This window comes from Diabrotica virgifera, chromosome 6 (assembly GCF_917563875.1).
Source record: "Diabrotica virgifera virgifera chromosome 6, PGI_DIABVI_V3a".
Taxonomy (NCBI): Eukaryota; Metazoa; Arthropoda; class Insecta; order Coleoptera; family Chrysomelidae; genus Diabrotica; species Diabrotica virgifera.
In genome coordinates this window covers 31,682,162-31,706,499 of record NC_065448.1, presented here as the reverse complement: position 1 = coordinate 31,706,499, position 24,338 = coordinate 31,682,162, and the positions used below count along the sequence as shown (strand labels likewise).

The 24,338-nt window shown below is 33.2% G+C and overlaps 2 protein-coding genes across 4 annotated transcripts in view; one reads left to right on the top strand and one right to left on the bottom strand.

Moving 5' to 3' along the window:
- The window catches only part of LOC126887534 (gastrula zinc finger protein XlCGF57.1-like), a 155,896-nt gene that overhangs the window by 90,798 nt on the left and 40,760 nt on the right, over nucleotides 1-24,338 (top strand). For all 3 annotated transcript variants that reach the window (XM_050655188.1, XM_050655187.1, XM_050655189.1), the window contains exon 2: nucleotides 10,693-10,845. In XM_050655188.1, the coding sequence (XP_050511145.1) occupies nucleotides 10,693-10,845 (153 nt within the window). The remainder of the gene's footprint in view (nucleotides 1-10,692; nucleotides 10,846-24,338) is intronic.
- LOC126887533 (E3 SUMO-protein ligase ZBED1-like) lies at nucleotides 12,834-20,488 on the bottom strand. Its single transcript, XM_050655186.1, has 3 exons — nucleotides 19,978-20,488; nucleotides 17,319-17,569; nucleotides 12,834-17,257 (listed from the first exon to the last, which is right to left on the bottom strand). The coding sequence occupies exons 1-3, from the start codon at nucleotides 20,175-20,177 to the stop codon at nucleotides 15,705-15,707; spliced, it is 2,004 nt and encodes a 667-aa protein (XP_050511143.1). The 5' UTR covers nucleotides 20,178-20,488; the 3' UTR covers nucleotides 12,834-15,704.

Here is a 24,338-nt window from a genome sequence, read left to right as displayed (position 1 = left end):
AGAGTTTGTCGAAACACCCCGTATTGCGCTATCCAGATTTTGAACTGCCATTCATCCTAGCGACTGATGCGTCGGGACTAGCTTTAGGTGCGGTTTTGTCACAGCGACTTGGAGGAGAAGAGCATCCGATAGCCTACGCTTCAAGGCAACTCAACACGGCGGAAAGAAACTACTCGGTAACGGAGAAGGAACTTTTAGCGATGGTTTGGGGAATCGGTCAGTTTAGGTGCTACTTATACGGGCGGAGGTTTAGCGTAATCACCGATCATGCGCCGTTACGTTGGACGTTGCAGGTGAAAGATCCGTCGTCTAGACTAGCGAGATGGCAAATGAAACTGGCCGAGTACGATATGAGGTAGTGTATAAGCCGGGAAAGAGACACGTAAACGCGGACGCTTTAAGTAGAGCCGTAGCAAATGTTAGGCGCGATAAGATTACTCAATAGATCGGGAGTGGATCAAAAGAACTCAAGAGTCCGATAACGAGTGCCAGCGCTATGTCAACAGTGGTAGCGAGGAATATCGAAAGGATTTGGACGGCGTACTATACAAAGTGACGGGCGGTAGGTGGCGAGTCGTAGTACCCGTAAAAATGAGAAATCGGGTGTTGAAGCGGACACATGATGAACCGAGTGCGGGACATTGTGGGGTACAGCGGTCACTTCAGCGGGCGGAGTCGCAGTTTTACTGGGAAACCATGCAAAAGGACGTAAGAAAGCATGTTGAGGACTGTAGAGAATGTGGACGGACGAAAAGTGTAAATAGGGTGCCCATTTGTGAACCATACCATACGTCTAGACCTCTCGAAATGGTAGGAATGGATATAGTGGGTCCTTTGCCACAAACGCAGAGAGGTAATAAATATCTCTTGACGTACGTAGACCACTTTACGCGATATGCTGAGGCGATACCCATAAAAGACTTATCGGCCGAAACTGTGGCGCGTGTTTTTGTGAACGAGGTCGTCCTTCGGCATGGAGCGCCGGAGCGGTTACTGACGGATCAAGGGACAAATTTTGTTTCGGAGCTAATGAAAGAAGTTTGTAGACTATTGGGAATCAAGAAGATTCAAACCACGGCGTATCGGCCCGAAGTAAATGGACGGGTGGAGCGATTGCACCGAACACTTATTGGAATGGTGAAGCATTATGTGAACAGTAAGGCACGGGACTGGGACGAACATATAGGACTGGCGCTAATGGCTTACCGGAGTGCGAAACATAATGCTACGGGCTTCACCCCAAATTGGTTAACCTTTGGGAGGGAAGTACATATTCCTTTTGACTGTGACGTGGGACCGAGAATAGATGACCGAGGAGAGTTAAGCTACCCAGCGGAACTGCGAAGGCGACTGGACGAGGCTTATATATTAGCAGCAGAACAAGCGCGGAAACTAGAACAAACTAATGCCGAGAGAATGAATCGGGGAAGGCACGAGAGAAATTTAAAGGAGGGTGATTATGTATATATTCAAAATCCGATCGTGCCCAGCGGAGTCAGTAAGAAGTTTTTCAAACCATGGAGTGGGCCATACAAAATCATAGAAAAACGCGGGGCTGTGAACTACGTGGTAGATAAGGGCGACGGTAAGACCCAAACTTACCACATAGATCGGCTAAAATATTATAAAGCCTGGGAAGATCCAGACGTATCGGAAGAACAAATCGGCAACCAAGCAAAACCTACGTTATCCCTTCCGCGAATAATAGAAGATGGAGTAGAGGAGAGACCCAGGATGACCGACGACGAGGGAAGCGACGAGGAAGGAGAGATTGTATGGGGTTATGCAAGAGAGCCAGAGGTTGACGACGATGACTTAGGGGGTACGGCAGATATTGGAGACGTTCCGGACGAATCGAGAATGATAACCCCAAGAACGAGAAGGCCTCCACAGCGATACACTCCAACCTCCGATGGAGTTAACGAAAGTGAGTTCTGGACAGATGACTCCGGTCTCAGTGAAGAACTGCAGGACTTACAGCAGCTTACGGACACCAACAGTGAAGAAGAGCAGATGGTAGGGGAAAGTTCGGGTGACGAGGAAATCCTAGACGTAATTAACGAAGCAACCGTGGAGGAACCTGGGTTATCAAGAGGAGGCCGGCCTCAGCGAGAGAGGCGAAAACCCCTTAGATATCGTGTAGAGGATTGAAAAGGATTACCCTTGGGGCAATCTTTTTATGTGGAGGGGAGTGATGTAACGTCCCTGGTTTTATGGCCGTCAGCCGGGTGACTGTTGTTCGACTGTTGTTCGTCGCGGTAACAAATTCTTTCCGTGTAATTCGATATGTTTTTCGTCGGCGGCTGATAATGGAATTGTTTATGACACGCGATAGGAGCAGGTGCATTTTGGAGGATAGTAAAAGGGATTTATGGTTTTGTTTGTTGGGTGTTGAAACTTCTAAGAGACGAGAGAAAAACAGATTTGAGGATTTTACAGTAGTGTTATTTTGTTCTTTGGGGAGTGCGCTGCGAAGAACGGTCAAAATAAAAGACGATTGGAATGTTTTTTTTTCGGCGTGTGTGTAAGCGAACGAAGGGTAATTTTTTTTTGTTACGGATTAATTCCTTGTGGAAAGGGGTGCGATCGGAACTACTAGTGATCTGCGGGAAAAAATACGAATTCGCGTAATACCGTACTAACTATGTCCGAAGTTGTCGTCTAGAGTGTAGACTTGGAACACTAAATGGCGGATTAGCTGGGACCCGGGAGCAGTAAGACAGTGGCGGATACTAGAGGTGGTGTCTCATCGCCATCGCAGAGGACGTCAACCAGTTCGTGTGTTTGCTGAGACTTCGGAAGTCGTAGATTTAAGGTAATTGACTTTTCTTATTTCTTAGTAGGACCTTAGAACATTATAGACGGTTCGATACAATTATTTTTAGTTGTTTTTCCAGTGATTTTCTCTTCTTTTGCCTACATAATCGCTTAGCTTCTCTTCTCTTTTCTTTATAATACTCGTTACTTTTTTCTGTGTTGTTTGTAATATTTTCCATTTTTGCGTTATGTCTCTGCTCTAGGATTCTTTTGCAGTCCTCATCAAACCATTGTTCTCTCTTTTCTTTTTCTGCTTTCCCAATGCTAAAGTCTGCCGCTTCTATCACAGCTGCTTGCATTAGTTCCCATTCCTCTTCTATGTTCCCGGTCGTGATTCTTTCCAATCTCTTGTGTATCTCTTCCTCTGTTCTTTTTGCTACCTCCTTATCTTGGAGTCGCTCTAATTGGTATTTTTTCCGTTGTGTTCCTTTTCTTGGTACCTTGGAAATTTCTTGCTTAAGTTTGACTATTGTCAATATATGATCGCTATCCGCGTCTGCTCCTCTGTAACTTCTACAATAAGTCACAGATCTGTTGTGTTTTCTTTCAATGAGGACATGGTCTATTTGGTTTCTCGTTTTCTCATCAGGAGAGATCAAGGTTATTTTGTGTATATCTTTATGATCAAATTGTGTACTTATTATCTTAAGGTTATGTTCCATTGAAAGTTCTATTAGTTTTTTGCCATTGTCATTACTTTCTTTACGTAGGCTTTTACCTCCTGTTATATTCATATAAATTTCTTCTCTTCCTACTTTCGCATTCATATCTCCCACAATTATTTTTATATCATATTTTGGTATTTTCCCAATTAGCTCACCGAGTTGTTCATAGAACTCATTTTTTGTTTCCATGTCTTTCTCTTCTGTAGGAGCATGTGCATTAATTATGCTAATTTTTCTATACTTCCCGCGAAATCTTAAATAGCACAGTCTTTCTGATATTGCTTGGAAGTCAGTTACTACTGGTCTTATTCTGTCTGATACTATAAAACCAGTCGCCAGGTATCTATTTGGCCCGCCGCTTTTATAAAGGGTACTTTTCCCAACTTTTACTATCTCACTTCCTAGTTGCTTGGTCTCTTGCAAGGCCATTATTTCGATACTATATTTCTCTCGTATTTCATCTAAATTTCTTAATGCTCTTTTATCGTAGGTCCCTCTTACATTCCATGTGCCCACTTTCAGTACATTTTCAATTTGTTTATTTCCTTTCTTATCTTCTTTTCCTTTCTCCGAATTCATCGTCCTTATTGTAGCCATGTCGTTACCATTTTTCTCATGTTGATTATTATTTATTAGTTTTTTGACCCCCCTGGTGCAGCTTCTCCTTTTTTTATTTCGTATAGCTGCTCCTTCTCTTCATCCCATCTCCATTCTCTACCGTCTACTATTAACTTTTTGTATCCAATTATTGCCATATTCCTTTTTCTCTTTCTTCTTTCGCCACCTTGCTTAATTGTTTCTGTATTTCTTTTTCTTTCATCGTTAGGTCACTGTTTATGTAAATGCGTTCGTTGTGGTTTTTTAACTTTCTCTTGTTTTTCAATATCTCCATTTTTTCAGTCATTGTTTCCGTTTCTATAACACAGAGATTCTCTCCAATTTTTGTGGCGTTCCTTAATTTCACTTTTACTTGCAGTTCTCTGACTAGGAAATTTTCCATCTCTTCTCTAATGTTTCTATCGTCGTGTGTGTCCATTTTTAATCCTGATATCAGGTTTTTCTTCTTACTGTATTTTTCTATGTATTCAATTCTTTCATGTAGTTGCCTTACTTCTCTTTTCAAGTTCTGATTCTCTTGCCTCATTTCCATTAATTGCTTATTGTTTTCGGCTTGTTCCTTCCTGACCTGTTTTATTTCATTCATCATTTCTTCATTTTTTTCTATAAGTTCTTTCATCATTCTAATCATAACTGCATTTGTATCTTTGTCTGCTTCATTTTTCTGCTGTGTTCTCTTTGCTTTTTTACTTCTTTCAAAACTGTCCTCGTTTCCTTTCGTTCTCTTCCGTTTAGTTTCTTCGTCTGTTTCTACCTAGCTTCCAGTTTCGCTTCTATGCTCACTCATTGTGTTTTTATTTAGAGACCTATTTCTGTATTTACTTATTACTATGTATTGATATTATTGTTATTTTATTTATTAATTATTTAATTTTTATTTTACTTTTAAAATTATTTAAAAATTGTTTAATTATCTGTTATTTATTTATATCAACAATAATATTACGACTCTGTATTTTTCGATAGGTGAAAAAAACTTGAATTTATCTACTAGTCATTAACACTGCGGAAAGAAGCCCCGGCTAGTCGACCCAGCGGACCGTGATTTCTTATCAGTGCCAAAAAACTTAATGATAATTATTGTTTTATTGTTACTAATTTAAAATATATTTTTATTAAAACTAGGTTAGGTTAATAATGGTTGGATCTTACTTTTAAAATTCTTGTTTAGTTTACACTCTAAATTACTTAATTCACTTATTTACACTTTGCAAGACTTTGGTGATTTATCTGTTCGCAATAACAAGTGAGCAATATAAAATTTTCATTGAATTTATATCTGTGAAATCACGAGATGTTCTTTTAATGAAACCAAGCATTTTCATAGACTTTTGGGTAACGGCACTAATGTGGTGTTTAAGCTGAGTGAAAAATCTAATATTATGCCTAGGTCTCTGATTTGTGTGCATGATTGCAATGCTTGATCGTTAATAGTATAGTCATGTGTTAGCAAATGGTGATTCCTACAGAAACGCATAATATAACAGTTACCAACATTTAATTCCATGCCATTAAGAGAGCACCACTGGGATAATTTATTAATATCTGATTGAAGTCCAAGAGTATCATCATGAGATCTTATTATTGTAAAGTACTTAAGGTCATCAGCGAAAAGGAGAGCTTTTGTAAGGGAAAAACAAGTGGTAATATCATTAATGAATAGATTAAATAGTAGCGGTCCCAGGTGTGAACCTTGGGGAACACCTGAAGTTACAGGAAAAATGTTGGAACAACAGTGATTTACTCTAACCATTTGAGTTCTGTTTTCTAAATAACTACATAACCACCTAAATACCGGACCATCAATACCATAAGAACGTAATTTATGTAATAGAAGGTCATGGTTTATCTTATCAAAGGCTTTAGAGAAGTCAGTGTACACTGAATCAACCTGCAAACCCTCCTCCAGGGCTTCAGATATGTAGTCAGTATAATTAAGTAGACTTAGCTCAGCAGATTTACCGGAAGAAACCCCAAACTGTGAGTTAGTAATAATACTAGAGCAGTCGTAAGTAAGAAATACTAAATATTTTAGGTATAGTGCTTAGAATAGATATGGGGCGATAGTTCTTAATATCAGATCTAACACCTGATTTATAAATAGGAGTTACATAAGATTGTTTCCAGAAGTCGGGGAATTCACCAGAATCGAGAGAGGCATTGAAAATATGATAAAGTGGTCTAGACAATATAAAGCTGCATTCTTTTAGAAGAATAGGAGGAATCCCATCGGGTCCCGGTCCTTTATTAATATTCATTTGTGACAATCTATTTGATATTTTTGATATTTGAATGTGGTAGGAAGATACACTAACGTTGAAGTGGATTTGGTTATTGTAATAATTTAGTCTTTGGTTAGTATACACAGATGAAAAATGATTTGCAAATAAATTGGATATATCATTTCCATGAGAGGCAATAGAATCGTTTAGTTTCATTGTGACAGGTATTATGTTGTTTTCTTTTTTGTTATTAATGAATTTCCAAAATGACTTAACGTTAAGTTTAATGGAGTTTTCAGTTTCATGAATATAATTAGTACATATAGCAATCCCTTGTTAAAAGTTTACATTGGGCTCTAAGTTGACTAAATTCTACATAGCTTTCTGGTGATCTGGTAGCTTTAAACAGTTTATGAGCAATTTCTTTGTTATGTATTAATTCTTTAAGATTAGGTGTAAACCAGCAAGGAAATTTTTTAGAGCATACTTTTTTTAGTGGAACATACAGGTTAATAATATAGTACAGAGAGTCATACAATGTAGAAATCATTTCATTGAGTTGTTTATTATGTAAGAGATTGATTGTCCCAGTCAATAGATTCAAAACTTTGGCAAATGGCTGTGTAATTTGTGTGCTTTTTTCAACTGCAAGTTGTAAGGTGGTTACCAGTGGAGGATGGTTAACATCTTGCTGGATCAGAAAATTGTGTGCTTTGTGTATTATTAGTTCTTGTGGAGAATAAGATCAAGAAGAACCCCTCTGTTGTTGAGCACAGTATTAGATTGGAAAAGATTATGAATGGCACATATATTTGAGACGACTTCAATAGCTTCAGCCTCCGCCAATCGGGAGGTCGGTTTGCAGGTTGCTAATGAACAGAAATCTTCTATTTCCCATATAGCAGATGGAATATTATAATCACCAAATGCATAAAATGTAGAATTAGGAAATTGTTCACTTGTGGTTAGTATTTGTTCAGAATGAATTTCATATTTGTTAATTTCAGACCTGGGTCTAAAATATACAGCCCCTAAAATAGCATAACCTGAATCTTATTTTTTTCTTATTATTTTTTTGGACTTTGACAATTATCCAGTAACCAGGACTAATATAATTTTCCAATATAATTAAAAGTGCGAAAAATGTTGCTGAGCTATGAAACCAAGTGACGCTTTGCCGAACTTGCACGGTCCCAATATATGGTTGACATGGTTGCCCAATTACAAAAAAATATTGAATCGGGAACTTGTACATTTTCTTTTATTACATAATAATCAGTTTCGTTTAAAAATGAGATTTACAAAATTTCACGCTTCGAAAACTCATAATAACTTAGAAATCCAAATTTAAAATCTTCTGTGAGTTAAAATAGTTCAGACGCCCTGTGATGTCACAGTTTTACTATATGGCTATGTTTATGGTTATATTTAGGTATATTCTCCTTCTTTAGTTTATTATTGGCCTCCACCTACTTGGGTATTTGGCCAGCTCATCGTTGCTGAATAAGGGTAAAATATTTATATTCTAATGACATTGATCATATGTCATTGTAATAATATATACCAGTTTGTTGAGATTGGAGTTTGATACAGTTTTTGAAGGAAAGGAAATAAGGTTTACTATGGAAAATAAAACCATTTTGTAAAAGTACAAGTTTTCTATGAGTAGTTCAAACGATCAAAAACACTTGTGACGTCACATAACTGTATTTTATAATGTTTAATTTAAAATTATATACAATTTTGTTTACCTTGTTGGTGCAGAATGTAAACATTAACCATATGACGTCACTACGTGTTTTGGGCTATGGTCTTTTCTTAAACCAAGAGGAGTAATTCAAACTTACCGCTTCGTAATGCTTGTTTGTAATTGGTCCAACCTCAAGCAAGCTTACTCCATGGTTATGAAATTTTTGACACTAATGACATTTATGAAATTTTGACAGAACTGGCATTTCATAGGTTAATTAAGTTATATCGGTGATTTTTTGTGCTTTTTGTGTTATTCCGTTAATTTTTAGAACTTTATTATGCTATTATATAAAAAACAGTTGTTTTTAGAACTCTCTATTAGTATTAGTATAATATAATATTTATGGATTACTGTCGAAGGTCGATATGATCAACCAAAATAGAAGATGTAGGTATTTGGTGATTTTTCTAGTGACTCTCTTGGTTGTGAATCTGTCTTTTTAGTTTACTCCTCCTCGTTTAAAAACAAACCATAGCTGCTTTAATTTGAATTTAGAATCGTCTTTAGGGGCCAAACGGAACACAAAAAGAGCTTTTTTATCTTTGATTCATGTTTTAAATTATGTTCTGTTGTGATTTATAACATTTTTTTTAAATATAAAATTTTATGTAAGTTCCCTATTCATTTTAAATCAAATATATCACAATTGTTGGGAAGTGGAGTATACAACAAAACAAATTAATATTCAATGTAAATAAATAAAAACATTACAAATAGAAAACAAGAATTAAGTTATAATCCTAGGTTAAAATAAATAATAAAAACAATAAATATAATAAAACAAATACTTTAGGCCTTCGTTTAGAACCTTTAGCCACGTAATTATATAACTTATCACTAACTCAGGGGAGTAATGTGTAGTGTGTGTGTGTTGAGTGAGTGTCTTGTTACTTTGCAAAGTCGACGTCATTGTCTTTGCAAAGAGATGCTAATTGTATCCGAACGTCTGCGGTCCCTCCGGTGAGTACCGATCCCACAAGGACAGAAACTATTTTCATTTATTAATTTATAATAAAATTATTCTAGTTGTTAATAATAGAAATTTTTGGATGAAATACAAACCGCACAACTTCAAAATCTCATTAAAATAATCCGCATAAAAAGAGACCTTATTGTATAGTGTATTTGATAAATAATTGATTTAACACGTGAACTTATAAAAAGTTATTTATTGTGTATTATTTGTGGAAGATCCAAGCAGAGAATACATCAAGATAATAATACATTCTGTGATCCAAGTATTTTGTTGTTAAAGATGTTCAAAATTGTAAGCGTTCCATAGTAACAATATATTATTAAAAAATCACTTGAATACTTTTCCTCTTTTCTCGATTGAATATTAGTTTTTGTTGTACATATAAATTATTACAAACACTGAATACATAGTTAGTGAAAAAATTATCACATTTATTAACTGAATTAATAATTTGCAATTATACAAATAACAGTTATCCAGCAATCTCTTTAAGTTAATGATGACATTTTTAAGTAGAATGACATTCTAGTAATGTTTACATATTCATACCAGTGTGAATTTTACTACACGTAATTTGCCGTGTAAAGACAGAAAAAGTAGATATAGCTGTAAAATATTTGCGAATTATGTACTACTGATCGCCTTAAATTCACATTAATAGAAATCTTCCAATATTATTTTTACGCTTATATAATAAAATATGTCTAGTGGTTGTAATTTCAGTGTACACAGCTAAACGATTCTAAACAGGAACACACCTACAACATAAATATTTCGTGTTGTTATATGTGATGTCACATGCTATGACGAGGATGACATGCAACGGTATCCATATAGTATGGACTGTAGATACACTTACCAACAATAAAAGGATATTTGTAAAAAGTGGCACTTAGATCTATTAGCATTTCTGGTATTCATTTAAGCAAGAGAAATTGTTATTGTTTGTTCTTATTTTGGTAGATGTTTTAGTAAAGACTTTAATATAAAACTCCCCTGGTACCACAATTTTGCATACCAAGACAGATGACATATAACCACCATTATTAGAATGAGGACAGGTCATTGTGCTACTCCAGTTCACCTATTCAGGATAGGAGTAAAAGACAACCCATATTGTGACTGGCCGGGTTGGGTCCTTGAATCATCTGATTTTTGAGTGCCCTATAAATATGTCGCCCAATTTTGACCTATATAAAGAATTAGCTAGAACAAATATCCCTACCCCCATTGAAATTTGCCTACTTATGTCCAACCTTAATCCACGTAGGATTAACTTGATCCTTAAATTCCTTAACTTAGCTAAACTTAACTTATAAATTAATCAATTCCCAACTTTGAATTAAAAAAATTAAGAAGATAAAGATATAAAAAGATATTAGACCTCCAAACGATAATAGTTGTAACCCTTATGTTATAATATTGCCTTTCCTGTAGGGACTGTCTGGCCCTATAAGAAGATGTTTCTACTTATATTTAAAAAAATTGAGGCTTTAGCATATATATTTGGAAATATTCGATTGCCCAGAGCAAGACAAGAGTATTTCCCTGGTGTAAGCTGGGCGAATTATCCCGAGGGATATAACCCAATAAAGGAAGAAGAAGACTTTAATATTAGAGGTTATATTCTATTTTTTGCAGGCTTTAAATGTGACATTAAGGAGGAATCCAATAACCAAAGTACACATGACACATGTGATTATTTAGACATAAAGGAAATTCCTAGAAATACTGAAATACACCAACATGGAAATAAACTAAACCTGTTTGAAGAAAACCAAAAAACTGAAAAAGGTTAGTATAACTTGAAAATACAACTAGGGATGAATCGATACCACTCGGCATTCGATACCAAGTACTCAGGTCGGTATCGAATCAAAGTATCGATACCTCATTCGATACCGGCTTCTGGTATCGATACTTGTGAGTACTCGATACTCATAAGTGACGTGACCTTGACGTGACGTAACTTAACCACAGAATATAACTTCTTGAGCACAATATTCTATGGTGTGACATGCCGTCACAGAACTGACAGCCACAGGCAACCACAGACATAATAAGAATGTCTATGCGAAGTATGCAGATTACAGGACAGGTTTATAAGACAAATGAAAAATGAAGTAAGGAAAAATAAACAAAGACTTTTGTGGAATTAGAATCAATTAATAATTAATCAATCAACTTTATTTTAATTGTATTGTAAATATTAACCATATATTAACTTTAATAGTATCGAATGAAGGTACCGTATGAGTACTTACTAGCATCGAATAACTCTGAACAAGCTGATATTAATGATATCACTCTTGTCACTGGGTATTGAAAATGGTTTGTTTTGATACCAAGTACTCAGTATCCAATGAAGGTATTGATACCATATGAGTACTTGGTAGCATCGAATCATCCCTGACATGTAAAACTGAACAAGCTGTTATTAATATCACTCTACTAGTACTCGGTATCAAATACAGTTTGATTCGATACCAAGTACTCAGTATCCACTGAAGGTATTGATACCATTATGAGTACATAATAGCATCAAATCATCTCTAACATTATGTAAAACTAAACAAGCTGCTATTAATAATATCACTCTATTGGTGCTCAGGATCAAATGCGGTTTGATTCGATACCAAGTACTCAGTATCGAATAAATGTTATTAATACCATATGAGTACTTACTAGCATCAAATAACTACTTCAATATTATGTAAAACTGAACAAGCTGATATTAATGATATCACTCTACTAGTACTGGGTATTGAATATGGATTGTTTTGATACCAAGTACAATCCTACAACCGATAAGCCAATGATGGCACGTGATCTTGAGTGAAAATACACAGAGGCAAGTGCAGAATAAGAGGCCAGCTGCCACTTCTCGCTTGTCGCTCTGTACTAAGTATTGAATGAAGGTGTTAATACCACATGAGTACTTACTAGCATCGAATATCTATTGCAATATTATGTAAAACTGAACAAGCTAATATTAATGATATCACTACTAGTACTGGGTATTGAATACAGCTTGATTCTCGATACCAAGTATCAAACGAAAGTATTGATACCATATAAGTACTTAGTTGCATTTAATAACTACTAACTATTGCAATATTATGTAAAACTGAGCTAGCTGATATTAATGTTATCACTCTACTAGTACTCAGTATAGGGCTTTTCATTCAGTCATTTGTTTCGAGGTTCTGTCATGTGTCACATAATATTAATATATCTACGTCTTACGTTATTGCATATACCAATGGTACAAACCAAAGACGTATGATGTAGATATATTAATATTATGTGACACATGACAGAAGCTCGAAACAAATGTCAATCGATGAAAAGCCCTATTGAATATGATTTGATTCGATACCGAGTTATCAGTATTGAATGAAGGTATTGATACCATACGAGTACTTAGTAGCATCGAATCATCCCTAGACATTATTCTTTAAACAAAAGGTAACAAGAATCTCATTACATAAGTTAAAAAGGAAAATATCTTCAAAATACCAAATGTTCTTTCAATAAAAATTTTTGAAGCTATTTGTGATTGATTATACAGCATTTCAACTGCTGTCTGAAGATTCTGCAATTAGGTCATTAGGTAGACTGGATATCCACTATTCCCTAATGATACACTGTCCATAAGTTCCCCACTTTATCCTACCCATAATAAGACAAATGAAGCAAAGAAAAATAAACAAAGAATTTTGTGGAATTAAAATCAACTTTATTTTAATTGTAAATAACAGGCAAGATCAAAGTAAACAATATAATAATAACAAAGTTTATTTTCATGAAAAAAAATATGCTCATAAAAATATAAATTACAATAAGAAATATTATTTTGTTCCAACCTCTTGACACTTGGTGCTGTATCTGGTTCTGGGTGTACTTCAATCTTACTTTTTTTATATGCAAGGATATATTGAGCATCTATACCTAGTTGAAGTCGAAGGCAAAATACTTAATAAAAAAAAACTACTGAAAAATACAAAGCTTGTACTGCTATTTGTAAGTTAAGATTATCCAAAATACACAATTTTTGTCTCACCTCACCCTAGTCAAATAGACAGAATAAACGAATGCAGTGTGATTCCTGGGTGTAACAGCACATTTAGTAGAAAATAATGTATATGTAAGTATAGCAACTTGGGCATTAACAAAAAGACATACAGTCGATTACATATGAGAAAACCTGGTTATCAAGAAATGGGACATACCACTAACCAAAATTCATGTAGCAGTAACAGATAATGTTGGCTGCCATAAGTGTCTTTAGGTGGAAATAAACATCTAAGTACCTTGTTTTCCACATACAATAAACCTCATAGCTGAAGAAGTACCTAAATAACCTTCTGTTAAAGCAGCTATAATAGTTCAAGAAATTGTTCAGTGAATTAAAAATAGTGTTGTGCATACGTTACGAAAAATCCAAATGTGTAATAATGTTACAGAAGTATTAGTTTTATTGTATATAATTGTAACTTATTCAGATGTAAAAATTAGATGGAACTCAACCTTTTGATATCCGACCGTCTCCTAAAGTTAAAAGTATAACATCTCCAGCAGACTTGGCAATGCTGTAGAAATAGAAACATTTAATGAACTTGCATCTTTAACTTTCCGTGCCAAAGTCTGGTTTTAGCATACTAACAATTTGTTCCTATATTTGAGCTAGGTCATTCAAATTTATTTACCTGTTGTTAGTTTTAAAATATTGTTGAACTTAAGTTCATATTTCGTTCCTTACAAAAAATCTCAGAGGATGTTAGCTTTTGTGGTCGTACCTACTAAAGGTAAGAATTGTAACTTTTAGCATTGTACCTACTTTAGGTGAATAAAATATTTTTTTACTTATTTTTTATTATCTCTTATTTATTATTTAGAAAATTTTGCATGAAGCACAAAATATTTGCTGACGATTTTTTTTGGTAAGGATAAAAAACTAACGATGAAAACATCTTGGTAATAAGCAAATGCATGCAAGAGTAGAAAATTTAGTTAACCAGGTATAAAGGGAGCGTTAGGGAGAAATTACTCTTTAGTGATAATTAGGGCTATAACAGGGCAGATGTTGAAACTTATTGTGATAAATACAAACATAAATATTGAACTCCATGCTGGTCCTCTGAATAGAACCCACAGAAAGACAGATATACATATACTAGATTTGAATATGGTCCTTGTTTTAACTGTGGAAGCCAGAAAAGTCAAAAAACAAAGTACAGTTGTTATTTATGTAATAACTTGATGTGCTTAGAACACATAAAGAGTATTTATGTGTGGGAAATGTTCAGAAAATGATTGACTTTCTTTAATTGTACAGTTACCTAATATTATAAGTGAATAAATTCATCTTTAGTTTAAAAATAATTAAGTGATTTTTTTGTTTATACCTACTTAGTAAGATTTCAAGGTTTTTCCTCACTTTTTAGAATAGTTGTTTGTTTTTTATGTAAGTAATTTTTGTTAAAATAAATGTTTGTTGTAAATAGAATTTTTAAATAAAACTGTACCTATTTAATAATACCCTTGAAGTAATTAAATTTTAAAAATGTCTAAAAATGATAGGACTAGGGAATGTATACATACATAGTCCCAGAGACGGATTTGAATATGTAACAAGGGAAGCATCTGGCTAAAAGTGTATACCAATTTCCAAAATTATACTTACTTACCATTGCTTTACTACAGAAATTTATAGTATAACACCAAACTCAACTACTGTACAAGAATGTAAAAATGTATTAATAAGAGAGCTGAAAAAAAGGACTCTTAGACCCCAGGTTTGAAAGCCTATACATTTACCAGATCCTGCTGCACATGGAAGAGCCATACCAAAACTGAAGACCATGGTTACGCAGAACCAGCAAATAGCCCAATCTCAATTGAATCATATGATGCAGCTTTGATTGAGCAACCTGAATATGATTTATGGAAACACCATAAGGAGTTAGCACTTGGGCACAAAACGAAAAAGAAAATGCATCTTCAGGGTGATGAAGTTTCTCTTTATTTTTTCAATCCGGTAGTATCACTTAAAAAGCAGTCCATTTGCGGAGTGGGATGAAATGAAATTTATATTTTCATGCTTGTACAACTATGCCCTACAATGTTCTGAAACTGTTTCTTGTGGCATGTTTAATTTAGTATTATGTTTATAAAATATGGGATTGAATTAAAATATTGTTGGTGTAATGAAAATTACATTTCTTGGTAATGAAAACTACTGAACGTTTTAATATCCACTTCAGAAAACGTTATCAAAATACAAAACATTAATAAATTAAAGAAATTTTTTATTGCTTGGTAAAAAAAATTCTTCTGACTCATTCAAATGATTTAAGTACCTAATTTTATCTGACTCATTCATATTGACAATTCAGACATATTATACATTTTAACGTAGATGACTTTAAAATGATATTGCCAATATTTATGAGTTGCGTTCTTGGGATGACTTTATTGGAAGATAGTTATTATGAATACCTACATGAAATCAACTTCAACTTAAGAATATTCATCAAAAAATATTATTCCGAAGAGCAACTCGAATTATAAATTTAATGTCAAACTTAGAAATAAAATAGTATCTAAATTGCATAAGATGCCACAAGGAAAGCTTCAGAAATTATAAACATTTAGGCAAAAAACTCTTCGTGAGAGCAACCTCCCAAAAAAAGTAGTTTGTCTAAATGTTTACTGGTAAGCCTATTACGGTTTTTAGTCATGATTGCACCTGCTTTTGAAAACAAACGTTCACATGGAACTGAAGTTGCAACCACAACTAGAAACTGTCTGGCTTGTTTGTACAACATGGGAAACATTAGTTTCATTTCCTCCCATTCTTTCAACGGGCTACTTTTTAAATAAGAAACACTATTTGATAAATATAGAGTCACCTCATCATCATTTGTTGCTCTCTTTCGATTTCTTTGACCCATAGCCAACTGTTTATGAATTTCCCAAAAATCATATTCTTTATTTGTTGAATCGTCGTCCGAGTCACCTCCAGTGCCTGCACCACCATCAGAGCTAGAGGGAGTTGTTGACTTTACCAACTGCTTTAATTTCTGAATGGCAATCCCACAAGCAGTAGCATTTTGGAAGTGAAGTGCCTTGAACCTAGGATCTAACAATGTTGCTATAGCAACATTGGAGTTAAATTCAATTTTTGCAAACCTCTTATCAATTTCTTTAAGTAAAGTTGTTTTGACTTGTTTTACTATATCATTCGCAGTCTGCACTAAATTAATTTGTTTTACCAAACAATTTAGCATGGGAATAACTGACGAAATTGTAACGTATCTCTCTCCAGATGCTTCCTTAGTTACATATTCTAGAGGTCTAAGTATGGGTAATAACTGTTTTAATATCTCAATTTCTTGAGGACTTGGCATGTCTGGGGCATTACTGTTATCAATTAAAATTATGGTAACTGGTCGGACCATTAGCAAAAATCTTTCTATCATATAGAATACTGAATTCCACCTTGTGCTTACATCTAAAATTAGTTTTTTTACTGAGCCTTCCGAAGCCCCACTATCAATTTGGATTTTACGTAATTTGTCAGAATTATTTACACTATTTTTTATAAACTTTACAATATTCCTAACTTTATTTATAATTACTTTTATAACATCATCTTTTAAAGTTGCTTCAGATATTAAGTTAATAGTGTGAGCAAAACACGGTAGGTAGTTACTTTCCCCAACTAGTAATCTTATCCCAGCCACCATATTCGCTCCATTGTCTGCCACTACACATCTCACTTTAGAAATTGGAACATTCCAATTTGAAAGAATAAACCTCATCCTATCAAATATGTATTCTCCTGTATGGTTTGTTTTCAATTCTGTTACCCCAATGTCACGGCTACACATACTAGTACCCTCCAAAAAATGTACAGTTAAGCCCAAAAAACCTTTTTCAGCCATCGTTTCTGTCCAAATGTCACAAGTAACACAAACCCATTCCGCATTCAATAACCTTTGCTTAAAAAGTAGGGACGTTACCTCATATTTTTCAGCTAGTTTTTTTTTTATGAAGGTTGCTGATGGTACTTTGTAGAAAGGTGCCACCTCCTTCATCAAGTTTTTGAAACCTTCACCTTCTATAATGTGAAATGGTCTCAAATCCTTACATATAAAATAAAGCAGTGCCATCGTTATCCTGATGTACCGCAAACCTCCTTCTGAAAAAAAAAGTAAAATATAAACTCATACCAGAATATAGGGAGACAATTTAGATTTTACCCTTTTCAGAAGAAATTCTTCTGAAAGCCTTCCTAATTGGTGAAATTGTTGGGTCATCACTGGCTGACCCCGGAAGTGAGCCAACGCTTGACTCACTTGCACCACTTGGCCCTGGAAGTTCTTGTATTCCACTATTTGGTTCTGGAAGAACACCGCTGGGCCCCGGAAGATCATCTGCACCACTTGGCACGGGAGGGTCATCTACATCACTTGGTCCCGGAAGTGAATTTCTCAGCATATTGCTGATGTCCCTAAAAATAATACAAACTTTCTTTATTTGTTTCCAATCCAAAATCTCTACTACTGGTTTAATTATATCTATATTATACAAAGAATGTGTGTCCAAACTTGTTTTCATCTGCAATAGAAGCGGACCAGCAAACAGGAATGTTCAGTACATTATTTTCCATCTTCTAGTATGCTGGTAGTTGTATTTAGGGATAATTCGATACTATTAGTAAGTACTCATATGGTATCTTTACCTGCATTCGATACTAAGTAGGTACTATATAAATATGCATAAATATGTATCGAATATGGTTTCATTCGATACCAAATACTCAGCATCGAATGACAGTATTGGTACCATATGAGTACTTAGTAGTATCGAATCATCCCTAAATCCACATTTCGAATACAGTTTCATTCGACACCAAGTACTCAGTATTGAATGAAGGTATCGATACCATATAAGTACTTATTAGTATCCAATCATCCCTAAATCCACATTTCGAATACACTTTCATTTGATACCAAGTAGTCAGTATCGAATGATGGTATCAATACCATATGAGTACTTAGTCTTAGTAGTATAAAATCATCCCTAAATGCACTTAAACAAACATTCCCAAATACAACTATGAGCTTACTAGAAGCTGGAAAATAATGTATTTGTTTGCAAAATAATGTACTTAACATTATTATAATATATATCGAACTCTCCCCCATATCACTGGTATTGAGTATGGTTTCATTTTATACCAAGTACTCAGTATCAAATAAAGGTTTCGATACCATATGAGTACTTAGTAGTATCAAATCATCCCTATATGCACTTACACAAACATATATGCATATACTACGTGTCTGCGTAACTTGGAACAATATGGGAAACTTTTTTGTTATCAATTTTACGAAAAAAAGTTATTCTACATAAACTACTCTGCATAGCCTAAAAGCTAAATAATCATCAGATATCAAATTTTATCAACAGTATACGAAGTATGTCAAAAATATAAATTTCGCTCAAGAGTAAATAAAATAATATTTTTCACAATATCGAAAATTGTGATTAAAAAAAGTTTTTTAGAATTAAAAGCTATGTTCCAATACGTAATTACATCCTTCTAATTGAAATATTCTGAACTGTAAATGTACTTTACTCTTGATCGAAATTCATATTTTTTGACATACCTCATATAATATTCATAAAAATAAAAGTAATATCTGATGGCTGAATCTTAGGTTTTAGATCATGCAGAACTTTTTATGAAGAATAACTATTTTTTTGTAAAATCAATAATAAAAAAGTTTTCAAATGGTTCCAACTTACAGGGACATACTGTATATATTTACATATATAAAATTATAGTTATATTCTAATTTTAACACTTTGACTGCCATGTGTTACCTGAATATACAGTGGCTGAGCTCAAACCGTCACGGGTATATTTACATATACACATGATGTGCACAAGGCTTATAATAAAAAAATGCTTTTCCAGGTCACTTGCGAATATTTTTGTCAAACTACAAAAAATATAATTAAATTATTTAAACAATGTATCTAAGGTATGTTGATAAACAATATATAATATACATTTACATATAGGCATAGCCTTTAATAAAAAATTGCTTTTTCAGGCCACATGTACATTTTTGTCAAACTTTTTGTTAAAATATAATTAAATTATTTAAACAATGTACCTATCTAAGGTATGTTGATAAACAATTTCACATACATGTGCATAACACGTGGTGCACACACACGTGACCTTTAATAAAAAATTGCTTTTCCAGGCCAGGTGTATATTTTTGTCAACTTTTTGTTAAAATATAATTAAATTATTTAAACAATGTACCTATCTAAGGTATGTTGATAAACAATTTTACATACATTTACATAGCACGTGGCGCATACACGTGACCTTTAATAAAAAATTGTTTTTCCAGGCCACGTGTATATTTTTGTCAACTTTTTGTTAAAATATAATTAAATTATTTAAACAATGTACCTATCTAAGGTATGTTGATAAACAATTTTACATACATTTACATAGCACGTGGCGCATACACGTGACCTCTAATAAAAAATTGTTTTTCCAGGCCACGTGTATATTTTTGTCAACTGTTTGTTAAAATACAATTAAATTATTTAAACAATGTAGGTACCTATCTAAGGTATGTTGATAAACAATTTTACATGCATTTACATAACACGTGGCGCGAAAACGTGACCTTTAATAAAAAATTGCTTTTCCAGGCCACATATGTATATTTTTATCAAGCTACAAAGAATATAATTAAATTATTTAACCAATGTATCTAAGGTATGTTGGTAAACAATTTTGAAAACATTTTTATAAAATAATTATTTTGGCGCGAATTTGGTGTGGCAGTCAAAGCGTTAAATATTGATTAATATCAAAAATTTACTTACATAAACATTTTAGCTCCAACGCTATTTTTAATTGGTCCTGGTCTTTTGTCTAGTGTAATGCTATGGACGCTGGATAAATGTTTATATAGATTGGAAGTGTTTCCACTATATTTGATTGTTTTTAAACATTTTTTGCACGTTGCTTTTGTGGCATCCATTTTGGTAAAAAATTTCCACACTTTAGATTTCGGAGGAGGCATTTTTATGTTTTACTCACACGCACACGATACCACGAAACAATTAACTTATAAACAAAGTTTAAACTTAAACTTATTTAAACTATACTACACTTTAATTAAACTATACTACTGTAAAACTAAACTTTACTATTATACACTATACTAACTTTAAACTCTAAACTTTTAAACTATAAATAACAACAAAAATTTAAAAATAATATAGAAATAAGACTAAGACCGTTACAACAACATACACATACACCGTTAGTGAACAAAGTTCAACAAACAATGAAAATGAAGTTTTTGGCGGGTTATTTCTTCTGCAAATAACAAAAGAATTTTTATTTATTTGACACAGCAATAAAAGCGGAATCTATTAGGTGAATTGAAAAATTCTAAATAATGTGAGCCAAAATATTGTTCATAAACAGAGATCTACATCTAATGTTGGCATTTACGCTAGTATAAGGTAGATGTCAGATGTGGTCACGAATATTGTTATTTAAAATTTAAATTTAATTTACAATATAATGTATGTTAAAATTTTCCCATTATTGTAACATTTAAAGCGTTTTTATCCTCATATTTTTAATTTTGGTAGCTTAGCGTGTTATGTGAACATCCTGTGAATAACTGATGATCACTATAAAATCGTTACTAAATAGGTATTAGATCGAAAATATATTTTATGTATTCCGCATGTAAGACTTTTATTAATATATCTACCTTTTATAAAGAATTCTAATAAAAAATAGGATTCTAATAAATTCTTTCCATGAGGGAAGCTCAGGATAGAAGCCGATGGAAAGAGATAGTTGCTCATATTATAGGGAATCACGACACTCAGCAATGAGGAAACGACTGAGGAATAAAAAATAATTTTTTGTGACATATTATATAGTGCATATGAGATATAGAGTTGTCACCTAAACACTGCCATGTAAGGTTCTACCTACAATTTCCCAACCAATATGGTTGATGTCATGTGATGCCAGGGGTTAATCTGGAAATATTTTTAACATCCTTCAAAATCAGATTATATAATGTAACCCTAACTGTTTAAAATCAATTTAAGGGATTTTACCCATACAATTTGGTGGCTTAAAGATAAAGCATGTAAACCTGTGATAACACTGATGATGAAATATTGATTCCGAAAACGTTTTGTTATAATACAGCCCTTTTTAGGGTTTTTAAATATACCTTTTACAAAATAAGGTTTTTATTTTTTGTAAACCTGTGATAACACTGATGATGAAATATTGATTCCGAAAACGTTTTGTTATAATACAGCCCTTTTTAGGGTTTTTAAATATACCTTTTACAAAATAAGGTTTTTATTTTTTGTGATTTATGGTATACAACCAGTACAGGAATTTTTCCTTGTGATATTAATAAAACAAAGGTGTAAGTATTTATTTTTGAAATTTGAAACCTTTATATATTAAAATCTATAAAGTTTTTAAGCAAAAGTATTACACTTTCATTTTCGTGTCTTCAGCGATTTTGTTCATTTAAAACTACTTATAAAAAAATTTAATAAAAAAATCACCATCAAACTATAAGTCTCCTATTATTATTATTGTCATTTAAAACAATTTGTTTGTTCATACATTTTTGCTAGTTGTCGAACTCCTTTTAGTGGAATGTGATGTAACATATTTTAAAGCATACTTAAAATCAAACAACAATATTATGTATGTATTTATAAATTTATTAAAAAACTGGTAATAATGTAATAATACTAAAATACTCCAAATCAGTCTCCAATAGATATATATATTTATTTATAAATTTGTTAACAAACTTCAGTCCAATAAAAGAAAAAATCAACATCAACCATTTAAGCTTATTCCAAATGGAGAATAAATATTTTAAAACAAACACATTCAAAATTTTGTTGTACTAGATTTGCTCCTGGTCCTGGTTGAAAATGTACTGCTACAGCTTCTATATCAACAGCACTCTCATTCACCAGTATATCAATGTTTTCTCTATTAACTACTGCAATATTATGTAAAACTGAACAAGCCGATATTAATATCCCTCTACTAGTACTCGGTATCGAATATTTAGTACTCAGTATCGAATACTTAGCACTCAGTATCGAATAAGGTTTGATTTGATACTGAGTACTCAGTACCAAAATGAAGGTATTGATACCATATGAGTACTCAGTAGCATCAACTCATCCCCAAATATTATGTAATAATGAACAAGCTAATATTAACAATATCACTCTACTAGTACTTGGTATCGAATATGCTTTGATTCGATATCAAGTACTCAGTATCGAATGAAGGTATTGATATCATATGAGTACTTACTAGCATCGAATCATCCCTAACATGAAAAACTGAACAAGCTGCTATTACTAATATTACTCTACTAGTACTTGGTATCAAATACGATTTCATTCGATACCGAGTATTCAGTATTGACTGAAGGTATTGATATCATATGAGTACTTAGTAGCATCAAATATCCCATCACATTATGTAAAATTGAACAAGCTGCTATAATAATATCACTCTACTGGTACTCAGTATCAAATACGGTTTGATTTGATACCGAGCACTCAGTATCGAATGAAAGTATTAATACCATATGAGTACTTAGTAGCATCGAATAACTATTGCAATATTATGTAAAATTGAACAAGCTGATATTAATGATATCACTCTACTAGTACCTGTTATTGAATATGGTTTGATGATTTGATACTGAATACTCAGTATTGAATGAAGGGCTATCGAAGGGGTTGATCCCATACGAGTAGTTGCGAGCATTGAATATCTACTGCAGTATTATGTAAAACTGAACAAGCTGCTATTAAAAATATCACTACTAAGTACTAGTACTCGGTATCGAATACGGTTTGATTCGATACTGAGTACTCAGTATCGAATGAAGGTATTAATACCATATGAGTACTTAGTAGCATCGAATAACTATTGCAATATTATGTAAAATTGAACAAGCTGATATTAATGACATCACTCTACTAGTACTCGTTATTGAATATGGTTTGATGATTTGATACTGAATACTCAGTATTGAATGAAGGGCTATCGAAGGGCTTGATCCCATACGAGTACTTGCTAGCATTGAATATCTACTGCTACTGAACAAGCTGCTATTAAAAATATCACTACTAAGTACTAGTACTCGGTATTGAATACGGTTTGATTCGATACCAAGTACTCAGTATCAACTGAAGGTATTGATACCATATATGTACTTAGTAGCATTAAATCATCCCTTTAATACCTTTATCGAATAAAGGTATTAACACCATATGAGTACTTAGTAGCATCGAATAACTACTGCAATATTATGTAAAACTGAACAAGCTGATATTAATGATATCATTCTACTAGTATTGGGTATTGAAAATGGTTTGTTTTGAGTACCAAATACTCAGTGTCGAATGAAAGTATTGATACCATATTATGAGTACTTAGTAGCATCAAATAACTATTGCAATATTATGTAAAATTGAACAAGCTGATATTAATGATATAACTCTACTAGTACTCGTTATTGAATATGGTTTGATGATTCAATACTGAATACTCAGTATTGAATGAAGGGCTATCGAAGGGGTTGATCCCATATGAGTACTTGCTAGCATCAAATATCTACTGCAGTATTATGTAAAACTAAACAAGCTGCTATTAACAATATCACTACTAGTACTCGGTATCGAATACGGCTTGATTCGATGCCAAGTACTCAGTATTGACTGAAGGTATTGATACAATACTATGTACTTAGTAGCATTAAATCAATCCTAACATTATGTGAAACTGAACAAGCTGCTATTGAATCACTCTACTGGTACTCAGTATCAAATACGGTTTGATGCGATACCGAGTAGTCAGTATCGAATGAAGGTATTAAGACCATATGAGTACTTACTAGCATCCAATAACTACTGCAATATTATGTAAAACTCAACAAGCTGATATTATTGATATTGATATCACTCTACTAGTACTGGGTATTGAAAATGGTTTGTTTTGAGTACCAAGTACATACTCAGTATCGAATGAAGGTATTGATAGCGAATGAGTACTTAGTCTACTTAGTAGCATCAAATAACTACTGTAATATTATGTAAAATTGAACAAGCTGATATTAATTCAATTCTTGAAGCTATTTGTGATTGATTATACAACA

Excerpts from the sequence above, each read along its gene's own strand:
- LOC126887533 (XM_050655186.1), bottom strand. The coding sequence starts at position 20,177 with ATGCCTCCTCCGAAATCTAAAGTGTGGAAATTTTTTACCAAAATGGAT. Across the intron at positions 17,570-19,977 it reads GTTGGAGCTAAAATGTTTAT|GGACATCAGCAATATGCTGA; the intron begins GTAAGTAAATTT and ends TATTATTTTTAG. Across the intron at positions 17,258-17,318 it reads AAGAATTTCTTCTGAAAAGG|AAGGAGGTTTGCGGTACATC; the intron begins GTAAAATCTAAA and ends TTTTTTTTTCAG.